Genomic DNA, 23,969 nt, shown 5'->3' with positions numbered 1-23,969 from the left:
TTGGGAAATCGGCCGGTTTCGAAGAACTTTCCTGTTTATTTGACTTTAATTGTCTCCGTTTCGCGTGCTGTGCCTTCCCCGGCATCGTTTCAGCCCGTGTGCAGCAACAAGTCTGGGTTCGCTGCCGGAGGGAGTGGCCTGGGAAGAGGGAGCGGGAACGTAGGGAAGATCAATCCAAATTTAATATCGCAGCCGCGGTTGTCTCCTCCGTTGCCAATAGGACTGTATTTAATATCATTTGACACGTGCGTTCCTTTAACTTGAAAGCACCTTTCAAGATGTAAGAGCACGGCAAAGCGTTGGGAGGTCCCGTCTGACGGGCACGTGTGCTGGTTCTAGCACTCTGGTGTTTATGGAGCCAAAGAGAAGATTTAGCGATCTGTAACCTTGGGTGATGCTGTACTTTTGTGGGCTTTGATGGGGTTTAATTAAAAAAAAAAAAAAAAGTCAACCGCAGAAGGTGAAGTTGCTTTTATGTTTTTGCTTATAGCATCAGTACTCTGTCAAGTGGAGCCTGTGGGAAGATGGTTTGAAGCATTTATTAAGAGGAGAAACATAAATGTTTCTTCCTCTTTCCAGGAGCTAGAAGATGAGAAGGAACTTTCTGAAGAATCGGGGGATGAAGAACTGCAGCTTGAGGAATATCCTATGTTAAAAACCCTTGACCCAAAGGACTGGAAGGTATTCAGTCAATATGGATTACTGTTAACTATTTTTGCCCATCAAGGTTATTTGCCATTCCCAGGTGCTAAAGATCCCCTTCCTCTTCCCCTCCTACACCCATCTGAATCGGTTTGTATCCTTTACCATTATATCTGGTGTGTGAAGGCAAACACATCAGGATGAGATCTTAGTTTTGAGCTGCGGCTTTTTATTTTACTGCCTGAAAGTATAAGTGTCTCTTCTCCCTGTCACCGTCTCCTTTATCCTGGAGTTGCATTGGCACTGTTGATATTAAAGACAGCAATTCAATTTTCCAATAACTGAATTTTCTAGTGCTTCAATCCAATTTAGATTAAGCCACTTGAATTTCTATAACAGTGGCTTCATTTATTGATATTCAGTTACTCAGTAGTTGTTCAATAATTTTTGACAGTTGTTTTTATAGTCTTTTCCCAATGTTTGCTGAGAGAGGGAAGAATTCTCCCTCTTGCCTGTAAGAGATGGAGAGGAGAACTGGTTTTCTGCATGTCTTGTGGTGTTTTAGGTTGTATTTATCAGTGTTTATTAGGGTTTGTGGTTCTTTTCTCTCAGAATCAAGACCATTATGCAGTTCTTGGATTGGGAAATATACGATACAGAGCTACTCAGAAACAAATCAAAGCAGCTCGTAAGTACCTTTCCCTCAGAAGCATAACTTTTTTTTCAGATGTACACAACTGGTTTCTAGTGAAAATACCTGCGTGTTGTGAACAAGCTTTTTACTGTTTCCCAGCCCTAAAAGTTCGTGTTGCTTACCAGCCCCTTAAATTCATATCACAGCTCTGAAATCCAGAGGCCTACATCTAGGGAATAAAAAAATTTCATATTTCTGCTTCCTGGCCTGTGTTTTTTGTCAACAGCCTTGAGACTGTAACTATACATTTCTATATATTTGAGTCTGCAGTCAGGCTCAGTGAAAGGCAGAGGAATAGAGCTGTCCCTGCCCTGTGTGTTCCCAGAGGTTCCCTTGCAACCCCCCTGACAGTGTTGAGCTGCCATGTTCCTGCTGCTGTTAACAGTCAGACTGAGTGTGGCATGGGAATGGAGCCTGCTGGGCTTCAGAACTTTATTTTTGGAAAGCAGTGTGCTTGACTTTGCAAGAAGGATGCAAATATTTAGTGGAGGAAGATTTTAAAAGACTCTGGAGATTGTTCAGTAGCCTCTCTGGGATAAGCTGATGGCTTTGTGAATGGATCTTGTGAACAATTGCCTGTACTACTGTGCTGGTGCAAGTAGAATCACTGATCTCAGATACTTCAAATGAAAATGGGTGGAAATCAGTGAATTACCAACTTACATGGGAAGTCATGTTGCCTCAGGCAAGTGCTCCACAGCACTGTGGAGCATGTGCTACCATGGAATAGAGCAGCACCTGTTCTGGTGGTGGTGAGTGGTCTCACTGATCTTCTGAGCAAGAACGAGAGCCTCTCTCTTTAGGACCCTGGCAGCACACAATTGTTCCCTGGTGCTGTAGAGATGTGCCTCTTCCCCGCCAGTGTACACTGTGCTTTCCTGTTTCTAAGAAGGATTCTGATTTGTTTCTCAGGAGACAGGTTGCTGTGACTGCTTGCATGGTATCTTCTCCCTGGTATTTTAGAGAGAGCCAGGAAGGTACAGTGTGTGTTGTATGGCAGTATGGCAAGATCTTTTGACAAAGAAGTCGGTGTAAAATCTGGTTTTACCTTTTAAACACGAAGACAACCTTGGTAGCACCTTCAGTAGATACTCTGTATGTGCCAGTCATGCCTTAGGATTCAAGGCCTGAGTAGAGGGAGAATTTAACCCAAAGTCTTGTGTATCTGCTCAATATGAGCCATGGGGAAGTGCAGCAGCATTCACAGGCTGTAGTTTTCATGCTAAATTTCACTTTCGTGAATGTTCAGAACTAAAGGGACAGAATACAATTTTTATTTTATCTGAATTATTTTGTTTTTCATTAGAAATAACAACCAAAATCACATGAATTATTTCTGGTTTTTCAGTTGTGAAGCTAACTATACACTTACAGATGCTGAAGCACTTTGCTAGGCATAATACTAGAATAAGTCTTAGAGACTTCTTCAGATTTGAGGTGGAATAGAGAATAGAGTTTCTGAGTTGTGGTTATTTTATATCCCAGCAAAGATGAAATAATACTAATTCTAATTATAGTGTTAAAGAAAATTCATTAACTCCTGTTTCCTTCCAGATATGACTGTTTGCTTTTTATTTAAGTTTTGAATTAGAGAAAGGCCAGCTGGAATTACTGTATTACTTTGTAGTTTGAAACTGTTGCTGATGAAGCATTTCTAACTGTAATGCATTTATTTGTTAGATAAATCCATGGTTTTGAAACATCATCCAGACAAACGAAAAGCTGCAGGGGAACAGATAGGTGAAGGTGATAATGATTATTTTACTTGCATAACTAAAGGTAAGCAATTGATCTCTTTTGTTAGATACTCCCTCAATCTACTTGATCATCAGAAATGTACTTGCTGTGCTTTATTAGGATTTTAATTGTCAATGCCTAAACAGCTGGGGAAGTTCTTTTTCCATTTTAGAAAACTGCATCAATAGATCACATTAGGTATAACTTCCCAGTGGGCAGAAGCAGGATGGGAATGCAGCTGACAGATGTTTGGCTGCTGTGCCAGCTGGTGACAAAATGTGACACTTGTAGCAGTGCACACACAGATGAACCTCTGTGGCTGGAGGTGGCCCCATACCTGGGATAAACTAGTGAGCCATGGAAGAGTTCCACACAGGCACCAACAGCAGTTGGAAAATCTGAATTCTAATGTGCTTGCTCTCACAACAGAACATCTTGATTTGATCCAGGTCATCAGTTTCTTCAGCTGCTCATTTTTGCCCACAGATGAGCAAGTGAAGTCAATTGAATAACATTTTCCTCTTGCCTGTGCTGGTGGACTTGGCAGTGCAGGATTAATGGCTGGACTCTGATTTTAGAGGTGTTTTCCAACTTTAATGATTCTGTGACCCAAACACCACTGCTGGCTAACTCCAAAACTGTATGGGCTGTTCCAGGTGTATGACTTACATCGCCAGAAATGCCTTAGAGCTTGGCTTTTTTGCTTATTTTAAACAAATTATTTTCACTCAATAAGGTTGAAGCAGGAGGAAATCCTGGAATTTGTGTTTCTAAACTTCCTTCTCTGAATGTCTTCTACCTGGAGTAGAAGAAAATGGTAACGAAACAGGGAGAAGAAACACAGAAAGGTGGGAATACATAGGTTGGATTCAGAACTTGGTCTGACAAAGGAATGAGCGGGAGATACAGAGCTGGGGGAACTGAGTGTGTGGGAGTAGAACTGGGGATCTGCAAGTGGAAGGGACATCTCTTAAATGGAAGAGGAACTAATGGATGTGCACAGAATTTCCTGCATCAGGAAAACTGTATGACCATTACTGAGGCAGAGGATAATTGGGGTCATTTAGAGTTTTGGTGAAGTCCTTTCCCAGAGGGGAAGGACAGACTGGCAGACAACAGCTCATTGGTGGCCACTGTCATTCCTTCATCTCTCCGCTGACACGTCCAGTGAGATCAGTTTACAGAGCTGCAGAGCACCAAGGTCTCCTCCAGGTTATCACCTCCTGGATCCAACCTCCATGGTGCAGTGTCCTTGGGCAGGGCTGCAGGCACAGAAGTCCATGAATGTTCGCAATACAAATTTGATTGCTTTGACTTTTCATTCTTACTGGAAAACAGTGGTCATTGTAAAACTGAGAAACTCCACACTTCCTTGAGAAAAAATTAAGAGTTTACTGAAGCTATACCTTGTGTGATTTCCAGAATATAAGATTAGTAATGTGATGCTCCCCAGCTGCAGGGCTGTAAGAACAGGAAAACAGGGACTGTTTGCATGTTTTGGAGTGTTTGTGTGGAGTTTTATATTTTATCCAAGACTCAGTACAACTTCATCATGACCTGCAAAAATTCTTATGAATGGCTCCTGTTCTTGCCAGTTCTGACAACATACTAACCCAGGGACTGCCTTTACTCTGTGCCTTAGTATACCATTTTGTAAATTTATCTGCAAGGATCTGGTGCAAGATAAAAGCCTGAAGATGTCATGCCCAAACTCCCAGTGTCTGAACTAAATTTGCTGCTATAAAATTAAGTGTTACCTGTTTTGTTACATCCTAATGGTTAAATGTGTTCTTTTTCATAAGTGTTTTCTTCCTACTTAGTCTAACAGGAATAGACATAGACAGCAATGCTATTTGATGTCAGTAAAATAATTAAATATCAAGCTGTACAGAACGATAGATCAAACCCAGATCTGAGAGCATCTTTTTAAATATTTACAACCTTATGTCTGGTAACTTTCTTTCAGCTTATGAAATATTATCTGATCCTGTGAAACGACGAGCATTTAACAGCATAGATCCTACTTTTGATAACTCTGTACCTTCCAAAAGTGAAGCAAAAGAAAACTTCTTCGAAGTTTTCTCACCAGTTTTTGAAAGAAATGCCAGGTAAGCTATGTCTGACTGCCTCTGCTGTTGCTGGAGAATCAGCATTTGCAAACTCATTTGACATTGTGTTTGTAACAAGAGATGTATTAATTTTCTAGAAATGTAATACAACTGAAATTGTGCAATTATTTTTTATTTCATTTTAAAATAATCTGAACTGTCACATTGATGTCATTGAGTTTGACCCATGTGATTTTAAAAAAAGTTCTCAGCTTCCTATTGCTTACCGCCCTTTTTGTACAACTCACTGTTTCATCTTAAATTACTTAAAATACCAAATGTTTATATGTTGCTGACTAAAAATTCCCTTTTTTTATGATTTTCTTCTGAGAGTGAGACATTAACAGAAGACAGTAGTTATGTTCATGATTTAGCTGGTTGAAAGAGAAGATAATTTTAACTATCAATATTTGGTGGTTCTCTTACAGTGCATGACTTTTTCTGCATTTGATTTGTGCTTGACAATTAACTTGGTATTAAGGTTTTCACAACCGGAAACTTTGCAACTTTTCAACTAGAAACCTGTCAAGTTTTCCCTATATAAAAGTGCTTAATTGCATGAGGCACTTTACAACATTCTGAACAATTATTATTTAAAGTAGTCTTACTGAATCTTTTATCAAGTATTCCATAGATTCAGACCTGGATCTGTGGTTATCAGATGAGGTTTTCCCTTCTCTGCAGTGGAAATGGATGCTATGTCACAGAACAACAAATTCTAGAGCCAGTGGAAGATTTCCCTAGAAAAAATGCAGTGGAGGCAGAGTATGCATTATTCCTTTGTGCTCCATTAGAATGTGTGGGAGAGTTCCTGTACCCTACCACAGAGCTGAGTTATTCACAGAGCACTTTTTGTCCACTTTCTGTAAGCTCCTCTAGCAGAAGAATGTGCATGGAGAATTGAGTATCTACAAAGATAGCTTGTGCTCCATCAGGTCTTCTTGGAGGCACAAGGCAGGAGGAGGCTGCTTTTCTGGGGAAACTCCCCAAAAAAATGCCCAGTCTGGAGGATATTTAGGAGGAACTCTCCTGTTCTCTTCCTCTTTCCTGCTGCCCCTCTGTGTTGGTGGGAGGGAGCCTCAGATTTTGATTCTGTATTTTGATTCTGTACTTAACTAATGAACATTGTATATATTATTTCTTGAATATATCCATGTATTTTCAGGTGGTCAAATAAGAAAAATGTACCTAAACTTGGGGACATGAATTCCTCATTTGAGGAGGTAGATGCATTCTATTCCTTTTGGTAAGTTAACTGATGCCTCTGTTTCTATTCACAGTATTCAAGACATGTAATATAAAGGGCTCGCAGACCCTTTGGTGTGTGGGTTGTTTGCTGTGGGCTGTCCCAACCTCGTAATGTCACAAAATTACCCCACAGCTGTTTGTGCCTTCCACAAACTGAGCCAGGTTTCTCCTGGCTAATCCATCTGCTTGTAAATTCATGGTTGCAGCAGGAACTTCTGACCACAGTGGCTGAGAACTGAGCTGACCCACAGACTGGAAGTCAGGTTTATCTCACCTAACCTGTGTTTTCAGTGGAGACGTCCTAGGTGTTTAAGCTCCCCTAGTAAAGAAAGGTTTGTCTAGTCCAAAAAAGTCAGTAATGTTTATGGCTTGCCTTACCTGCTAAATATGGGGGCTTACATAAAGATTAATTTCTCTCTGAACTCCACAGACTGCACTGCATTTCCACTGACTATGATGGGAGCTTAGACAGGTGTAGACATTTAGAGTGGGCAAGACTGATGCCATCCTGAAGTAGACTATGCCCCACAGTACAGAGAGGTGTAAATTACATCCTGCATTTTGACTTAACACAGTGGAATCACTGTAGGTGCAGTATAATTGTAAACAGCAGTATAGTTGCCTACAAACACATAACAGTAAAAAAGATAGCTGATTTTTAACAGATTTGCTGGTTTTTTCATTCACTGTTTTTTTCTTAAATTTACTTTAGGTATAATTTTGATTCCTGGAGAGAGTTTTCCTATTTAGATGAAGAGGAAAAAGAAAAAGCAGAATGGTATGTAAGTAAAAATAAATTTGACAGGAGACTGAGAGATTGATACAGCAAGATTTTCCAACTTTCTCTTAGACTGTAAGTCATAGGAAGAAAAGTAGCTGAGCCAAGTCTGAATTTCACTCTCCCAGCTTAGGAGTCAGTCGTGGACTTGAACTGGACTTACTGTGGGCTTCTTTGTGTAATTGAAGTAGTTCCTGCTTGCCTGACAGAGGTATATCTGAGGTGCTTTGAAATGTGTGTTCATTTAAGTTCAGACTTGCAGTTCCTGCCAGTCCCAAGCATAGGTTGAACCTGGGGCCAGGACAGAGTGGATGAGCAAGCAGGTATTGTTTCTCTCTTAAACTTGTACTGAGCAAGTGATACTTCCTAGAATTTGGAGAGATGAGTTCTGATGGCTTGATGTTAATAAAAATTGTATATTTGTTGATGTAGTGACAGTTGCTAAATTACTCAGACCACGTTGCCATTGGAAAATACAAATACATTCTGGTTTTATCCTTCCTATAGTTACAAACACAGAATGTTCAAGCTGGAGCACCAAATCATTTAGTCTAACACACATTTCACAGGACACAACCTTTCACTTAGTAATCTTTGTAAGACCATAACTTGCATTGTGTGAATCTCTCCTTCCAAGTTTGGCTAGAAATCAGTTTTGTATTTAGATTCAGTGGTTGGCTTTCTTTGTGCTAGAAACTGCCATATTTAGGCTGTAGCTAGGCATTTCTCTTCTCTTGTACCTCTTCCTGCTGTTGAATTTCTTGAGCCTCACCAGTCCCACTGTTCTCTCTCCTGTGAAGATTCTGAGAAGGCACTGTAATCAATTCCCTGTCACTTGTACTTGTAAATCACACAGATGTATCTCTACGCTTCTCACTGGAAGGATCTTGAATTATTTGCATAGCTTTTTTTCTGCTCATTCCTGTCATTAGTGTCCTTTTCCAAAGATGTTTAGACAAATGGTACCTAGTCTGCTGTACTTAGGAGAGAGAACTACATTACAGCTGCTGTTCAGATGGTCATGATTCTTGCTACCCCTTCTTGCCAAAGGTGATGTTGCTCGTGTTTTAAAGCTTCAATCTACTTGTATTAGTCTCCTTCTCAGTTATGGGGATTGTTTTCTTTGTTCTGAGGTATAGAGTGGTTTGGGTTGCAAGGAACTTGAAAGGTCACATAGTTCCAACCTCCCTGCCCCCTCTCTATTGTTCTCTATGTGGTTGTGTGGATGAGGCTGTAGACCCCTACTGAAAATTTGCCTCTTTCTTGACAGTACTGACAAATATTTTCAGTTTATTTAGTCGGCCCATATACAACCTGAGCTGTATTTTACTGGAGTGAATCTGGCATGACTGTACCCAGAGTATCATGGTACCTCATAGAGTGTTGTTTCTGTGCAGATGGGTTTACTTGACATGACTATATTCTGCAAAATGATATAATTGGCATTGCTTATACTGCTGTCCTTTAATTAAACCATATGCCAGCATTTCTGTTGTTTTGATTGAGTTTAATGAACTTACCTAATGTTAGGTAAGCAAGTGGATTGCATTTTGGAAATAAAGTCCATGATCTCATTCCCTACAATGACAAATAAGCAGCTTGGTTTGTCAGGTTTATGTAACCATGTAAACACTTAGCATTTTTTAGATGAGCTCAGGGCCTGGAACTTCATTTTTTGAAGTCTATTTTTGAAGTATTCACAGAACATCTGTGTGGGGGAAACTATTTAAGAAGCTTGTTGATGAATTTCTAACAGTGACATTGTAAAGCATTAGCACTGAACTATGCTTTCCCTTTTAGTCGAGATGAAAGGAGGTGGATTGAAAAGCAGAACAGAGCTGCCAGAGCATTGAGGAAAAAAGAAGAAATGAACAGAATTAGGACTCTTGTTGGTGAGCACACAAATGGCTGTTCTTTAAAGAGATTAGTTAACCAACTGAAAATCTTCTGGTTTTCTTCTATACATGATGCTTCCTTTCTTCTGCCAGACAATGCATACAGCTGTGATCCCAGGATAAAGAAATTTAAGGAGGAAGAAAAGGCGAAGAAGGAAGCAGAGAAGAAAGCAAAGGTAGAAGCAAAACGAAAAGAACAGGAGGCAAAAGAAAAAGTAAGTAAAGTATTTTATTTGGGTTGAAAAACTCTGCTTCATTCACACCTGATGCACTGCTTCAGGTTCTAGATGTGTCAGAAGACTACTGATAGAATTACACTGGGGTTCAAAGATGTGTTTTCTTTGATGGTTGTGCAGTAGGCAGTGCAAGGCTGGCAGCTTTCTGAGAATGAGATGGAAACAAGGAATGCAGATCTGAAATAAATCCCCTTCGAAAACAGAGTTCTTTGTTGCATACACTTCCTCTTGTTTCAAGGCTAGCATTAAGTGCATAAAATGGATGTGGCTGCTTGCCTTGTGCGTGTGGTTTGCAAATGGCTGGTTGGTATGAAACGCTTTGAGGTAACACAACATACATGATTAATATGAACAGTTTGGAAAAGATGGCTCTGAAAGTACAGGAATGAAAGGGAACTGTAAGGTGCAAAGAAGTAACTTAAAAGATGACGTTGAAATACTGCAAAATATTATGTCAATAATGATGCAGGAAAAATATTGGACCACTGCATTTTTCCAAGCTTATAGTTTTGAAGCAGCCATACGAAATTACATATGGTTTTATACCTTCGTTGTAGAGGAAGTCAAGATTTATAAGCTGAGGGTCCTCACAGTGAATACTTGACTTAATGCCAAATGGTATATGTTTAATCATCTCCCCAAAAATTCCTGGAAAACCAAACATTAAAGTATTGATATATTTTAAAACCCCCAAACATACAAAAAAAAATTCCACCCAAACCAGAAACAACACATTTTGATATTGGATGACTGAATGACCCTGTAACAATGTGACTTTTAGCATTTTTTTACTTGGATTATTTTTTCCTTTTGATTGCAGCAAAGACAAGCAGAATTAGAAGCAGCACGGTTAGCAAAAGAAAAGGAGGAAGAAGAAGTTAGGCAGCAAGCATTAGTAGCAAAAAAGGAAAAAGAGATACAGAAGAAAGCAATCAAGAAAGAAAGGCAAAAACTCAGAACAACATGCAAGGTATTTAACTATTATTACAATGAAATACAGGTTACGTCAGAGAAATTACTGTGTTTTCTTAGATCAGACTGCTTGTTCTTAGAGTTGGAGATGGGTATGGAAAGCGGGTTTACTAAAAATACCAAAACACATACTTAATGGGTTTGAGTTAGGAGTAAAGTTGACCAGATAGGTCCAAGCACAGCAGTGGCTGAAGAATGGTGTGTGTTAAGCCTTCGTCTGAAGGAATAGGACAATAAAGTTCAAGAACTTTGTAGAACGTGTATTTCTGCTTCCAGAACTGGAATTACTTTTCTGATAATGAGGCAGATTGTGTTAAAATGATGGAGGAGGTGGAAAAGCTTTGTGATCGTCTTGAGCTAGCGAGGTAAGTCCTCCTGCTGCTGCTTTCTGCGCGTTTTGATACCCATCTTTCTACTAGCTCTCCGTTGTAACTTAATAATTTATTTTTAGTCTGCAATGCTTGAATGAAGCACTTACATCCACAACAAGGGAAGGAGGAAAGGCGGCTGTAGTAAAACAGGTAATTATGCTGAGTGTCAAATCAAAATAACAGAATAATTTGTGAAATCAAGCTGACTGAATTAAGTAAGATAAAACATAGCTGCTGTGGAATCCTGCTTGTTAAATACAAAGACTTGATTTTCAGAGTCCACAGGCAGTGTGATCTCTGCTCCATTTTACATTGCGCAGATCATGGTTGGTCAAATTAAGAGGGCCAGCCAAGAAAAAAAATACACATTTTTATCTGTAAAGAACACAAAACCTACCTCTTGTACAGTATACAGAAACAGTACAGGAATTTCATTTTGCCCAACAATGTGTAGCAGTGACCTTGAGGGGAGGGAGGGCAGTCTTAACCTATTCTGTTACGCAAGAAAAATCCTAGTCTAGTATCTGTGACTTGGGGATAGATCCACAAAAGGACTTAAGTGCTGCAGGCTGTAGACACTGGAAGGGCTGGTAGGTTGGATACCAAGGAATGGGAAATGCAAGACACGTGGAATCAAAATTTACCAAAACTCAGCAAGGATCTGCCTATGTTTGCCATTGGGGAAAAGCCATTTGAACTAATAAAGCTGAACCTACATCCTGCAGAAAGAATAAGGTGCTTTCTGTCATCCACTGTGGATTCATAGCTGTGAACTTTTTTCCATGGTGGGGAATATGATCTGCCCTCATCCCAGGTTTACTCATCAGACAATTTAAGACTGAAATGCCTCTTGTTCTACAAGGGACTGAATTCAATATTCCATTCTCCAGGAGGGTGTTCCAAATGCAGGGCAGTTCCCTTTCTATCTGTTAAAACTATTCCACTAAAAATTACCTATCTGGTAACTTTCCTTTTGCCAGGAAGACTCTATGAAATAGGTTTCTTGCTCTTTCTTTTGGGCATCCTGCCAACAGGCATAAGCACACAGCTCTTCTAATATTGCCAAGATTGGACTGGGCCCACTCAGAAGCAAATGATTAAAGGTGTGCCACACCACAGTCTTGAGATGTGATTACAGGTCACAAAGATGTGCAGTGGGTTAACTTAAGTAGTTTTTAGCTTGCTAAAAACTACACATGGCCATCTAACCCTGAATACACACTTAGCAACTAAAATCTGGAGTTAATTCTAACTTAAAAGTTCTCCATTACTACGACTGTACCAACATAATCAGGCTTAGATAGCAGTTAGGCTGGAGGACTTGAGAATCAGTGTATCCAACATGGATGTTTAGCTGCCCTCACTGGGCACTTGAGGCTCTTAATACTTTTGTGGATCTGCCCCTCTAAGTCAACTGTTAGCCTAGACATTCACGCAAGGTTGAAAAGTTTTTCTTTAATTCTGGGGGTGTTCATTTAATTTCCTAGTGAACCTGTGATGGATTTCTGCCATTAACTCTTAATCTGGGATGCCCAAATGTACAAATAAAATGAAGGGAAATAATAATGGAACAAATAAGCTCCTCTGTTTCTTTACATATACAGAACAGAAACTAAGCAAAATCCAAGGTTCAAAGCAGTTCCAGAGAGAGGGGGTTTTGTCACTGTAAAATGTAACAGTAATTCAGCAAGCAAATAAATAATGCTTATTTACAATCTTTAGATAGAAGAAATAAATGAACAAATAAGGAGAGAGAAAGAAGAGGCAGAAGCTCGTATGCGCCAAGCAACAAAGAGTTCAGAAAAGTCAACCACTGGCGGTGGAGGGGGAAGCAAAAATTGGCCAGAGGATGATTTACAGTTGTTAATTAAAGCTGTGAACCTCTTTCCAGCAGGGACTAACTCAAGGTACTTCTCAGGTTTGGTGCTAAAAGCCCTACTAACAATTTTTCATTAAATAACAAGCATAATAAAACATATTTTCAGATCATCCTAAGTACTTTGTCAGTATAAGGACTTCCTAAACATTCTCCTTTTCCTTGACTCTCAAGCAGCCAGTGGTTTGTATTTCCTTGGTACCATGCTCTATGTGTCACTGGAGTTAGTTCTGGCCCTGTTTCTTATCTCCTCCCAGATTTGGGCCTCAGTCCATTACCAGGATGGTGCTGAGGTGCCTGTTTGCACAGGGCTTACTCCAGGGTAGGCTCCAGTCCTTCAGCAGAGACCAAAACCACACCAGGGACTGGGGTGCAGCTGGGTAGGAACACAAGTGTGTAAGCTGCTTCCAGGAGCTCCACAATGAATGTAAGGCTGGTGTCTCCTCTACATGGTAGGAGGAAAATACCCAGAGATAGGATTTAAGTGCACCAGCTTTCTTTAGGGAAGAGGCAGGGGAAAAGGAGATTTACAGAAAGCAGCACTGGCACTCAGCTTACTGATAAGCATCAAAAACAGGAGCACACCTGAAATCTTTTCTTTCCCAGGAATGAAATGCCTTCTTCCAGTTAGGATTCACAGATTTCAAGCCTCCATTACAAGATTTGGATGCTTAAAAAAAAAAAAAAAAAAGCTGCCATACTCCATGGAGATGTTACCAGTGCCTGTTTCTGCAGCTCAGCAGTCAGTGCTCAAGGCACACAATCCTCTTGTCTGACCAGGGGTACATATTGCCTTCCATTTTCTAACAATCCACTAGGAATTATCTTGGGGCTAGGGCTGTTCCAGCTCTCCTGTTTAAACCCCTTTACTTGATGTTTAGGCATTCTTCTTGGGAGCAGTGGACATAGGGTTAGTAACTTCTCAGCCCTTGAGTGCAGCCTGCAGTATTTAATGTCAGAGGTCTTCAGGGAATTCAGCAAAGCAGTGGCTAAGGAGAATTTTGAGGATTACAGGTTTGCACTTACCTACAGTTTACCCCATCCTTTTTCTGTATTGGGAGCTGAGAAGTTCACCCAAGCTGATTGAATTCTTCATTTACTGACTGAAAGCTTTCCAGAATAGCTACTCCGAGATTTTATACGTATTTAAGTATGTTTGAACTTGCTCAGAGTTGATAAAAATGTGTACAGGAGCTTGACCATAGCTTATATGAAGATAAGGTATTATATAATATGCTGGTTTGTTCTTTCTGTTCTTGCTTTAGGTGGGAAGTTATTGCCAATTACATGAACTTGCACTCTACTACTGGAATAAAACGAACAGCAAAAGATGTCATCAATAAAGCAAAGAGTCTCCAAAAGCTTGGTATCTATATTACCTTATTTTTGTAATGGTCTGCCTGCCTCTGTACAGCTGACTTTTCTGTGAATGGAGCTGTGTTTCTTAAGAAAATCCTCTGTATATCCCCAAAAGATAGGTAGTTCAGATGGAAGATTTAGAGGAGCATTTATGTGATTCAGTGTTTTCATCCTTATGGCTCTCTTGTAAGTCACCACCTCACGAGCAACTCAGGAACTCTCTTACTGTAGCCTGATGCTCTGATGTCTGGGACACATGAAATGGCAGGGCTCAGAGAGAGATAAATGGGCCTTTTGGAAAGCTCCCTACAAAGAAAGGTATCTAAAATAAATGGAACTGATGAAGCTCTAGAGATACTTTAAAGGAATTAATGGAATCCAACACCAGAATAAGACACCTAAATTAATGTGGCTCATCTCATCTTCAAAAATTAATAATAAAATAAAAAATGAAGCCTCAAGAGCTCTGGATTAAAGGCTCAAGGAAATCATACATTTCACAACAGAAGGGAAAAAAAAAAACCCACTAAGTTTTCAAGAGATTTCTGCGTTACTAACCCCATAGTGGCACAGGGAGCACCTGGATTTTCCCAGTGTTCCTTCCTCTCTGACACCGTCATACCCTGGGCAATACATGAGTTTTGTGCCACAGCCCTTACTTGAGAAAATAATCCCTCTTGATTTTGTTGAAGCTGCAGATTCAGGTTTAAGATTATATGGAACAAGTATTCCTCTGAGCACTATAAAACAGGATAAGGGTTGGAGAATCTGACACTGATAAAAATCTATTGGATCCTGAATGATTTTTTTTTTTTAAATCTACCGACCTCTTCACCATCTTTTTAAAGGAAGTAGGAATTGGGGTTTTTGATTTTGTGATTATTGTAAACTAATCTGCTACACAATGTTGTTGTTATTATATATGGCTTTAATATTCTTGCAATAATTATTCTCTTTAATGTGTGTTGCTCATAGACCCTCATCAAAAAGATGACATAAACAAGAAAGCATTTGACAAATTTAAAAAAGAACATGGTGTGGTGCCTCAGATGGACAGTGCTGCCCCCTCAGAACGATTTGAAGGTAAAGGTGAAAAGGGAGCCCTTTTTGTGTGCTTGTCTGCCCTGTGTCTCTTAGGAAGAAAGTAACCCACAACTTACTCAACATTTGCTTACAAACTTACATAGCTATTAAGTGATCCAGGCTCTGTTGCCAGATTTGAGGGTTTCTGGTACACAAATACACCCCAAAACTGCATGGATTTTAAATCAACTATAACAGGTTTTACAATATTTTCTAGACTCTTTTTTTTTAAATATCTTTTCTTGCTGTCATTTTTGCATTTAAAAACAGGATCACCTCTAGATTCAGCCCCTTGGACTACAGAAGAACAAAAACTTTTAGAACAAGCATTGAAGACTTATCCAGTAAATACTCCTGAAAGATGGGAGAAAATAGCAGCAGCTGTTCCAGGCCGGTCAAAAAAAGACTGCATGAAGCGATATAAGGTAAGGTCCCTCACCTGCTCCTGGGACTGTCACTACCCAGGTCTTGAGAGAATCCTTTGCTTTTACTTTTTCCATTGCCTATCAGAGACAGTATCTGACACCAGCAAAATTATGGACCCTTGTGGAAAACGTTTTATTTTTTGTAACTCAACCCCAAAAGAGCAGTAAGGACTAAATGTTCCTCAGTGAAAGTACTGGCTCTGGAAGCTGGGAAAGAAAGTCTGTCTCAGGAAATTTGTGTTATAATTTGACAGCAGGCTCTTGCAGATGGTGAAGTCCTGTCCCTAGCCTCCTGTAGGTAAAGTTCCTGGTACACGAGCATTGACCTTTCATCAGCTGATTGGTTTCTATGAGAAATTGCTCTACAATATTAAACTTTGTAGATTTCTCATTATGTTGAGAACTAGAATGTTTCACAGTAAATACATGTAGTGTTCAAAACCACAGCATTGTTCACAAGTTAAATGTTTAGTTTTCTTTTTCCCCACCTTCTCTTCAGGAACTCGTTGAAATGGTCAAGGCAAAGAAAGCTGCTCAAGAACAAGTGATGAATGCTACTAAAGTCAAGAAATGACTCTTACTGACAATCCTTGTTTTATAATAAAAATGCAAATACTGTACATGTTTCCATTCCTTTCTTCATTATACACACACACAGAGGAGGGGCTGGTTCTCAGTTTTGATCTTCTCAAAAGCACCTCCAAAGATTTAAACAGGGGTATAGTTGGTTTGTTGGGTGGTCTTGGTTGTTTTTTTGCTTTTTTTAAAGCTAAAATATGCTGGAAGTTCTTGTTATTTACTACTCACGAAGCCAATACATGCCACTGCAGATTTTGCTATACTCTGGAAGTTGTTCAATTGGACCTGGAAGTTAAAGAAAGTTGGCCATGACACATGCTCAACTCACAGCAAGTGGTCTGGAGGGGTTATGGGAGGATAGGGATACCACATACCCACGGCAGCAACTGCAGGATGCTTATCATAGATGTACTTCGTGCAGATTTCTCTAATAGTCTGGGCATCAATAGCCTAAAAGGGGTAGAAGAGGCATCTTTGTAACAATCCCATCTTAAAACCCTTTTTGATCTTAATTTTATGTAATACAGGGGAGTAGGCAACAAAACACTTGAAAGTTTTCTCAGCTGGAAATGTTTTCTTGGCTGAACAAGAAATACAGCTTCTATATTGTTACTTTCTGTAGCAAGTAATTTTCTTGATGGCCTTTTAAAAGTTGCAACATGGGTGCCACTTACTTCAATTCTTGCTTCCAGTTCTGGAATTGGGATTCGGCGCTTGTAACACAGCATTTGTCTTCCAATGTCTTCACAGATTGGTGTGGACCCTAAAACGGGGAAAAAATCCTTCAGTTATCAGCTTACAGCTCCACAAAGAAGAAAAAGTTTGCATAAGTCTCACCATCAAGTTGTAGCAGCATATTAGTCTTAAGAAGATTTTTTGCTCGAGCTACTTCATTTTCTGTAACACTTGTGCAAAGTCTTATCCTGAAAAATAATTTAAATCCAGAGGCATTAAGTAATGGTAGTCTGCAGCACACAAGATTGTCTGTGGTAAAGAGGTGCATAGGCATTACTGCACCTACCAGGCACTTCTTTTCTGTAGACAAAGCTGGTAAGACAGCTTGGAAAACAAGCCACAGATACAAAGCAGCAGCCTAAGAGTAGGGGTTTTGGAAGCATAGCAATATACCCAAGAGCAAGATTTTCCTCTTAGAAGAGCTGTATTTCATTTTATTAAATGAATATTTTGAGACAAGTGTAGTCTGTACTTGTTATCATGAGAATGGATGTTGCTAAAAAAGTAGGAGCCAAGCAACTAGATAAGAGGTAATTAGCCAGAAGGCAATCCATTACTTCCTGGCTCCTCTCCTGGTGAGATTATGATTTGCCACACTGCCTACGGAACATTTTGTGAGGACGAGGATGCATTAAATATCTTAACACTAAATTCTTGTCCCAGGAATCGTTTGTATCTTCCCTGGTGCTAAACTGCAGCAAACACACAGTCAAAGTGATGACATTTTCTCCTTGACTTAACAGAAATCTCACAGAATAATGGTATATGAGAAGTGATTTATGTGATTAAAGAAACTCCTCATTTTCAAGACTTGTTTCAACTCTACCCACTTTAAATCAGTGCTCTTAAGTAACATATATCTGTTTCTAATAGCATCTGCAGTTCAAGCTTTACAGCTGCACCTATGGACATCCTTCAATACAGATTTAAGCCTTAGATGAATGAATATTGTCTAGAATTATAGGTTTCAAAATTCCATATGTAACTGCTCACCCTTCATTTCCCTATGTACTCACTACAGCTGTCCAACACCAGCACCTGGTACATCAACTGCAGCAACTGCAGACTGGGTAACTACTAATACTGTCTGGTTCATTATTCTCATGCACAAATATTTACTCTTTCAGTGGTGGCACTTGCAGCTCACAGGCACTGTACACTGAGTGAGTAGCATTCTAAAAGGTCTGACTTCATAACTCCTGTCATTTGCCAGTCAAAAAAAATCCCTGCTGTGTTTCCTTGTATAAGGAACGAAACCTACTTTTTAAGCTGTTCATTCCAAGTAAGGGTGCCAAAAACTGGGTGCTGGGACTTGGCATTGGGTGCCAAAGTTTAGAATTTGATGCATTTTTTGCTCCCAGGCAAGCCCAAGCAGAGAAAAATACTCTCTTTAAATACTTTCTTTTTAAATTGTATTCCTCCACTAAAAACAGTATTTTCAGAGAAACAGTTGGTAGCTTACCATTCTCTCTGAACAAAGTGCACCATGTCCTGAATAGTGGATGGCTCACAGACCACATAGAGTCCCCACAGCCCTGTGTCAGTGTAGCAGGTGTTGAAGGACTGAAAACTGTGACACAGGTTACCATGGCAGGCAATCTGGGCAAGTTTACTGGACAAATTCTGCTGAGGCAAAAGATAAAGATACTGCTTTATGAAGTTTTTTTGAAAGCTTACCAGTCACCTCCATGATTTCCCATTTTCATTTCAATGATGGCAGAACATGCAGTAATAGCTAGAACGTAAATTATCAGCTGTTCATTTCAACGGTTTCTTTCTTTGTATGTAATACCACATTTCAAAATAACAGCCCAGATTTGAGCCAAAACTATAAAGATACTTGGGTTCAAGAAAGGGACAGTTAATTACTGATACCCCCAGGTTCTGATGACGTACAGGTATAAAACATCCTACTTTCCATGAGGGCTGGCAAACCTCCAGTCACCTCTGTTTCAGTGGTTTAGAACCACTTCCTAAGATTCTCCTAGATCCTGGGTGTAACAAATACTCTCAGACTCACAACTGGATCCCCTTTTCTGTCCTGGCAGTACCCCAGTCAGGGAGATCCCACCAACCTCATCAAGAGCAGGACGGTGCTTGTAGGTTCACTCACCACTCCTCCTCCAAAGGACCGATCCCAGTTACCTATCAGAGTATTGGCTACCATGAGTGGGATTGTATCAGGGTCTGACCAGCCGGCTGCTTCGACAGCTATGGCCAGGTGTGCCAGGGGCATCTTGTCATCCCTTATCCGAATCTGGAACACAGGAGAACAGCTCTAGTACAACCTGTACATGCTCAGGCATAGGGGAAGTTAAATAACAGAAAACAGACTTTTCCATTACAGCTGGATTACAAAGCATGCACTATAATTAAAGCATACGAAGCTTAATTTAACATCAGCTTTAACTAGTTTCCCCTGGGGCATTTTCAGATTACTTTGCCAACAAACACAGAGAGGGCATTACAAGTCATTTACCACCAGCAAGGAAACCTGATGACTTTGTAAAATCTGAATAGGGACCGGAATAGAACATGGATACCTCAGTTCTCTGCCACATCCTTTATATAAGTGATCCTCTACAAGTGGAAATGCTCCAACACCGTAGCCAAGTGGATAAAAGGGAAGTAGGAGCACGGATAAGGAATGTATTCTTCCAGGAAGTGAAGCATAAAAAGTGGTGGCAGTGAGGCTTGTCCAAGAAAGGATGGGAGGTATTGCTTTGGAAAGCAGCTACTCCATTGCCCTCACTGGGGGCAAGAAACCTTCTCATGTGCTGAGTCTGTGGCAGAGCAGCCCTCTCTCCTCACCAGAGTGCACGTGTCAGGGGATGTAAGGGCCAGCTCAAAAAGCCACCCAGCAGCTTACCTCACTACCTGTGAAGCTACAAGGCGGCAGGGGTGGCAGTCCTCCTTCTGGAGCAGATGGCAAGTTACCAAAATGGCACTTCGCCAGGTCAAGTAGTTCATCATGAGAGACCCCTGAACAAAGGTATTTCACATGCTTTGTGATGTTACTCGGTAAACAGTTAATTTAAATTGCTGCACAGTTTAAGGACTCAAACAAGCAGTAATTTATTGTGCCCCTGCTTTAATACCCCATTTTTGGATTCTTCACACATTCCCTTTATAGGGAGCAAGATCATAATGATTCCCCCTTCTTAGTTCTCTTTAACAGCCTTCCATTAAAACTACATCAAATCAAGCTCTTTGCTCTCTTTCAAGCCTCAATGCTACTTTTTTCTCTCCACATTCCTTGCTATTCCCCTCTTCACACTGAACACCTTCTAGGATCCTTTTTTCCTGCCCACATGGAAAAATGACTTTGGCCTCCAATTCACTTCTTGTTCCAGATTTAAAGGTTCTGGAATATTACTGAGAGGAAAAGGGAGCAAAAGCTCAAAGGGTATGAAAGCACAAAACACTAACAATGAACAGGACCTACTGAACAATGGGTAATTCATCATGTTGTTCCCACAGCCCCAGGCTATGGTTTCAAGCATCATTTCACATGATCCAGGGCGAGTATCCCATACTAACCTCCAGCAGCAGCCAAGACCATTCTGGGTCCTTTGTAATGTGTTGTTATGTACTCCACCAAGTCATTACGATTTATGGATCTAGAAACAGGAAAGGAGACAGCACTACTGTGTCAGTAAAGTTTACTACAGTAAAGAGAGATAAATGTATATAACAATACAATATCAAAATAATTAAAAGTTCTGCAATGTGCAGAACAGAGGCAGAAAGCTAAAATACAGGTGACTTCCGAAAAAGGAAATAGGAACTGGATATATTTTGCCTTTCAAAGCTCTTCCAGCTTCCTGAGAAGGAGTGAGATTTCCAACTCAGTCAGGTAGAGACAGGATGCACTTATGATCTCCTTTTCTTTGAAAACAGCACATTTAGCAGTCCCTGTACTGGTCTAAACAAATGCTGAAAGAGCAATGCAAACACCGTGTGCTTACAATAAAGCCTAACATGTGACCTATAGGAAAAAGAAGTATTTCCAATTTTGTGTCAGATGCACTCTTAAGAAACAGGAGAAAAATATGGCAAAAAAACCCCGAAGTCATGCAGAGGACATTTGAAGTTCAAATACCCTTTGATGCCTCTATACAGGGGAACTAAAGCAATACAGGGGTTCTTCTTACAGTGATATGCAGTGCAATTTCAGCTGCCTTTCAGCATAAAAATGAAATCTGACACTGTTCCCTACATTTTCAGGTAAGTCTTTTTCAATATATAAGTTACCACACAATTAAAGACACACATATTTTTGGACATACTTGATATTTTCAGTGGGTCCTAAAATTGTCCGTCCTAGAGCTGTATTCTGGTAGGCTGTGGCATGAAGGTAATCAAAGACAACTTCTTGCAAATTGGTTTCCACCTCTTGCATCTCTCGAAGTATAACTCCTCGCTCACGCTCAATCTCTGCCTCTCCCAGGGTACTGTTCTGAATTATGTCAGCAAGAATTTCCACAGCTAATTGCAAACAGAGATGGAAATGAAAAGAGTATTTTCACACTACCAAACAAATCTGGTTCCAAAAGTGAAACCCACCCCAAAGAACAAGTGCTAATAAGACCAGCAAGGGGACAAAACATTTGCTCTGCAGGAAGGGAGAAGTCCAAAAGGTATCTTATTTTGGGACTCTGAAGAGAAAAATGTTTCAAATATCAGCTTCCCTGGCGGCTCCTTTCCAAATCTGCATTCACGCATTCTTGTGAAGTTCAAGAACGGACTTTTCACCCAGCAAGGAAGGGACTGTAACACTGCAAAAGCATCATTCTGTGTCATCTCACTGGAAGCTGGACAAGCACATTGTTCTTTGCAGCTTTTCTGATGAATGAGAGCAATTACCTCTAGGTAAATCTTTCGAAAAAGCTTTTGCATAATACACAGTTTGTTCCCTGGACGTGTATGCGTTCAGATGAGCCCCCATGTTCTCAATCTCTAGTTCAAGGTCTAACTGAGATCTCTTTTTCGTTCCCTGAAATAGAACAATAAGAAAATCACATTACACCCTTCAATTCATTTAGTCATCATTACTACTTGTCTGGAAAACTCACCATCAAGAGAAAGAAAATGTGCTCTGGAAATAAAACTGGCATACTAATCTCTCCAAGCTTGAAAGTCAGATATAAATCCTACTATGCTCCCAAATGAAAATAAAAACCTGGCAAAAGGGTGACGGTGTGTCTTCTAAGACTATTTTAAGAAGGTAAAAGTGAGTTAAAAACTGGATCTGTGTAATCCATAGCTGTGTAACAGTTACACAGAACTAGGACTTTAGCTTCATCTTCTAATGGAAACCAAAGTCTTAGCTGTCCATATTATTTTTCTCATTTAAATTTATTTATACAATTCTGACAAAGTTTTTATCATTGATCTTTAAAGACAAATAACTTAAAAATCCATTGTAAACTTCTACATCAATATTCATACTCACCTTGAAAGCCATATGCTCAAGAAAGTGAGCAGTTCCATTGTTCTTCTCATTTTCATACCTGCTTCCAGCATCAATCCAAAGACCAACCTCAATGAAGGAAAAAAAAAAAAAAAAGTCATTTTACCAGCTAACAGCTTTGCTATGGCTTTTTCCTTAAACAGAGCAGGTTTTCAAGGAAAAGGAAATTTTGATCTTCACAGAAAATTTAATTACAAATCTACAAAAGCATTAAGACTTCTATGTCCTAGCTTAAGTTCTACAAACAGTTGTTAATAAATATTGAAATGCAAATGCAATTTAGTTCCACGAGGAAATGAACACATGGGAATAGATACAAAAAAACGTTCCTTCTGTAAGCTACTTACTGTGCATGTTGAGAGTCCAGAGTCTTCAGAAGCTACTTGCAAGCCATTTTCCAAAGGACTCACCCTAGTTTCAGGGACATTTAAGATTACTTCTGTTGCTGCTTTGGAAACTCTGAGCTTCCTTGTTCCAACATGCACACACTGGAAAGGAAAATCATCAGTCACCCTCAGATTGTTTAGTTATATCCATAGATGCTTTTCTGAAAAATGTATTGCTGAACTTCAGCATTAAGTTTGTGGGTCTTTCTTGAAGCATGCATTTATAAGGAAAAGAATTCAGGACTACTATTCACCACTACTTCACATCAAGGAAGCAGTACCCTGAATCTGAAACAAACCCTGAAGATAACTACAAGTGAGGAGATGCATCTGCTGCCCTCCAATCTGACATAGAAGCTGTTACTCTCATCAGCCAGACACACTTGTTTCCCACTTCTGCCAGCAAGAGCCTGCAGGACCTTTACCATCTGGAATTCTCCTGGGTAGCTGCTTTCTAAGGTGAAGTGAGATATAGCCCAAGGGCCGGTGTCAGGACTGCAAATCCATCACCCATTGATCAGAGCAGCAGAAACTGCCGGTTTTAAACAATCATGTGGCAGCTAAAGCATGTTAAATGAGAGCGGGGTAGAAAAGAAGGGAAGTTTACTGCAGTTTTTCAATAACAAGAAATGCAAATATGTATCCCAAATGCATACTTCAAGCAAACAGCTATCTCAAAAACTGTTATTTCAAATGTTTCAAATAAACAAAAGATTTCTCTCCCCATATAAATACCCTAAACACGAAAGTACAAAATCCAGCTCTCACCCACTCTCCTCCTAAAATAAGTTAGATCTCTCAAAACTCACTCATTTCAGAATCACAGCACAATTCAAGTTTGAAGGGACCTCTGGAGGTCTCTGGTCCAACTTCCTGCTCCAAGCAGGATCAGCTTGGTCAGACCATTCTGCTCACGACTTTTTGCATTTGGGTACTGACAATCTCCCAAGGTAGCTGGAACTTCACAGCTCTGTGAGCAGCCTGCTCCACTGCTTGACTGCCACATAGTCAGTTTTTCCTCTCTTGTTTCAACTTACGCCCATTATCTCTCATTCTGCCACCGTGCCCCTCTGTGACAGGCCTAGTTTTATCTTCCTGACAACTTTCTCCTAGGTGCTGGCTCAGGTACTTCTCACAGCTCCTCCACAGGTCCAGCAGAAGCCATGTCTTCTCCAGCCTGAACGAGGTCCGGACTCTCAGCCTCTCCTCACACGGCACATGTCCCAGCCCAGTTCATCTCTGCTGAACATCTCCAGTTCACCAACATCCTCCTCACACTGAGGAGCCCCGGACCAGTGCAAACTAATCACTTACTACACCTCCCGCCATGCACCGCGCCGCCGCCGCGACTACAACTCCCAGCGCGCACCAC

General features: G+C 40.3%; 2 protein-coding genes across 7 annotated transcripts in view; one reads left to right on the top strand and one right to left on the bottom strand.

Annotated features, from left to right (window-relative positions):
- The first annotated feature begins 391 nt into the window (after positions 1 to 391).
- On the top strand, positions 392 to 16,044 carry DNAJC2 (DnaJ heat shock protein family (Hsp40) member C2). 2 transcript variants are annotated; one of them, XM_008642511.2, is made up of 16 exons: positions 392 to 681; positions 1,255 to 1,330; positions 3,017 to 3,115; positions 5,040 to 5,181; positions 6,347 to 6,427; positions 7,142 to 7,207; positions 9,008 to 9,099; positions 9,196 to 9,317; positions 10,159 to 10,308; positions 10,587 to 10,675; positions 10,762 to 10,831; positions 12,404 to 12,588; positions 13,823 to 13,923; positions 14,892 to 14,999; positions 15,270 to 15,424; positions 15,924 to 16,044. In XM_008642511.2, the coding sequence occupies exons 1-16, from the start codon at positions 475 to 477 to the stop codon at positions 15,996 to 15,998; spliced, it is 1,818 nt and encodes a 605-aa protein (XP_008640733.1). In that variant the 5' UTR covers positions 392 to 474; the 3' UTR covers positions 15,999 to 16,044. The 2 variants fall into 2 exon arrangements, with proteins under 2 accessions (XP_008640733.1, XP_017601416.1); XM_017745927.1 differs by lacking the exon at positions 15,924 to 16,044 and having other exon boundaries at positions 397 to 681; positions 15,270 to 15,609.
- Positions 15,534 to 23,969, bottom strand: part of PMPCB (peptidase, mitochondrial processing beta subunit) — a 13,553-nt gene continuing 5,117 nt past the window's right edge. Inside the window, exons 1-13 of one of the 5 annotated variants that reach the window (XM_017745931.1) lie at positions 23,635 to 23,862; positions 22,559 to 22,699; positions 22,194 to 22,280; positions 21,605 to 21,734; positions 21,028 to 21,226; positions 20,279 to 20,358; positions 19,608 to 19,720; positions 18,852 to 18,995; positions 18,201 to 18,364; positions 16,841 to 16,926; positions 16,678 to 16,766; positions 16,378 to 16,453; positions 15,534 to 16,288 (exon numbers count right to left, since the gene is read on the bottom strand). In XM_017745931.1, coding sequence (XP_017601420.1) covers positions 16,224 to 16,288; positions 16,378 to 16,453; positions 16,678 to 16,766; positions 16,841 to 16,926; positions 18,201 to 18,364; positions 18,852 to 18,995; positions 19,608 to 19,720; positions 20,279 to 20,358; positions 21,028 to 21,226; positions 21,605 to 21,734; positions 22,194 to 22,280; positions 22,559 to 22,699; positions 23,635 to 23,640 — 1,380 coding nt within the window. In that variant the 5' untranslated portion in view covers positions 23,641 to 23,862 and the 3' untranslated portion in view covers positions 15,534 to 16,223. Of the gene's footprint in view, positions 16,289 to 16,377; positions 16,454 to 16,677; positions 16,767 to 16,840; positions 16,927 to 18,200; positions 18,365 to 18,813; positions 18,996 to 19,607; positions 19,721 to 20,278; positions 20,359 to 21,027; positions 21,227 to 21,604; positions 21,735 to 22,193; positions 22,281 to 22,558; positions 22,700 to 23,634; positions 23,863 to 23,969 lie in introns of those variants that run through there. The other 4 variants (XM_017745928.1, XM_017745929.1, XM_017745930.1 and 1 more) reach the window with 4 other exon arrangements.

The sequence above is a fragment of the Corvus brachyrhynchos genome, unplaced genomic scaffold, assembly GCF_000691975.1.
Source record: "Corvus brachyrhynchos isolate BGI_N302 unplaced genomic scaffold, ASM69197v1 scaffold239, whole genome shotgun sequence".
NCBI classification, from domain to species: domain Eukaryota; kingdom Metazoa; phylum Chordata; class Aves; order Passeriformes; family Corvidae; genus Corvus; species Corvus brachyrhynchos.
This window is presented reverse-complemented; position numbering and strand designations above follow the sequence as displayed.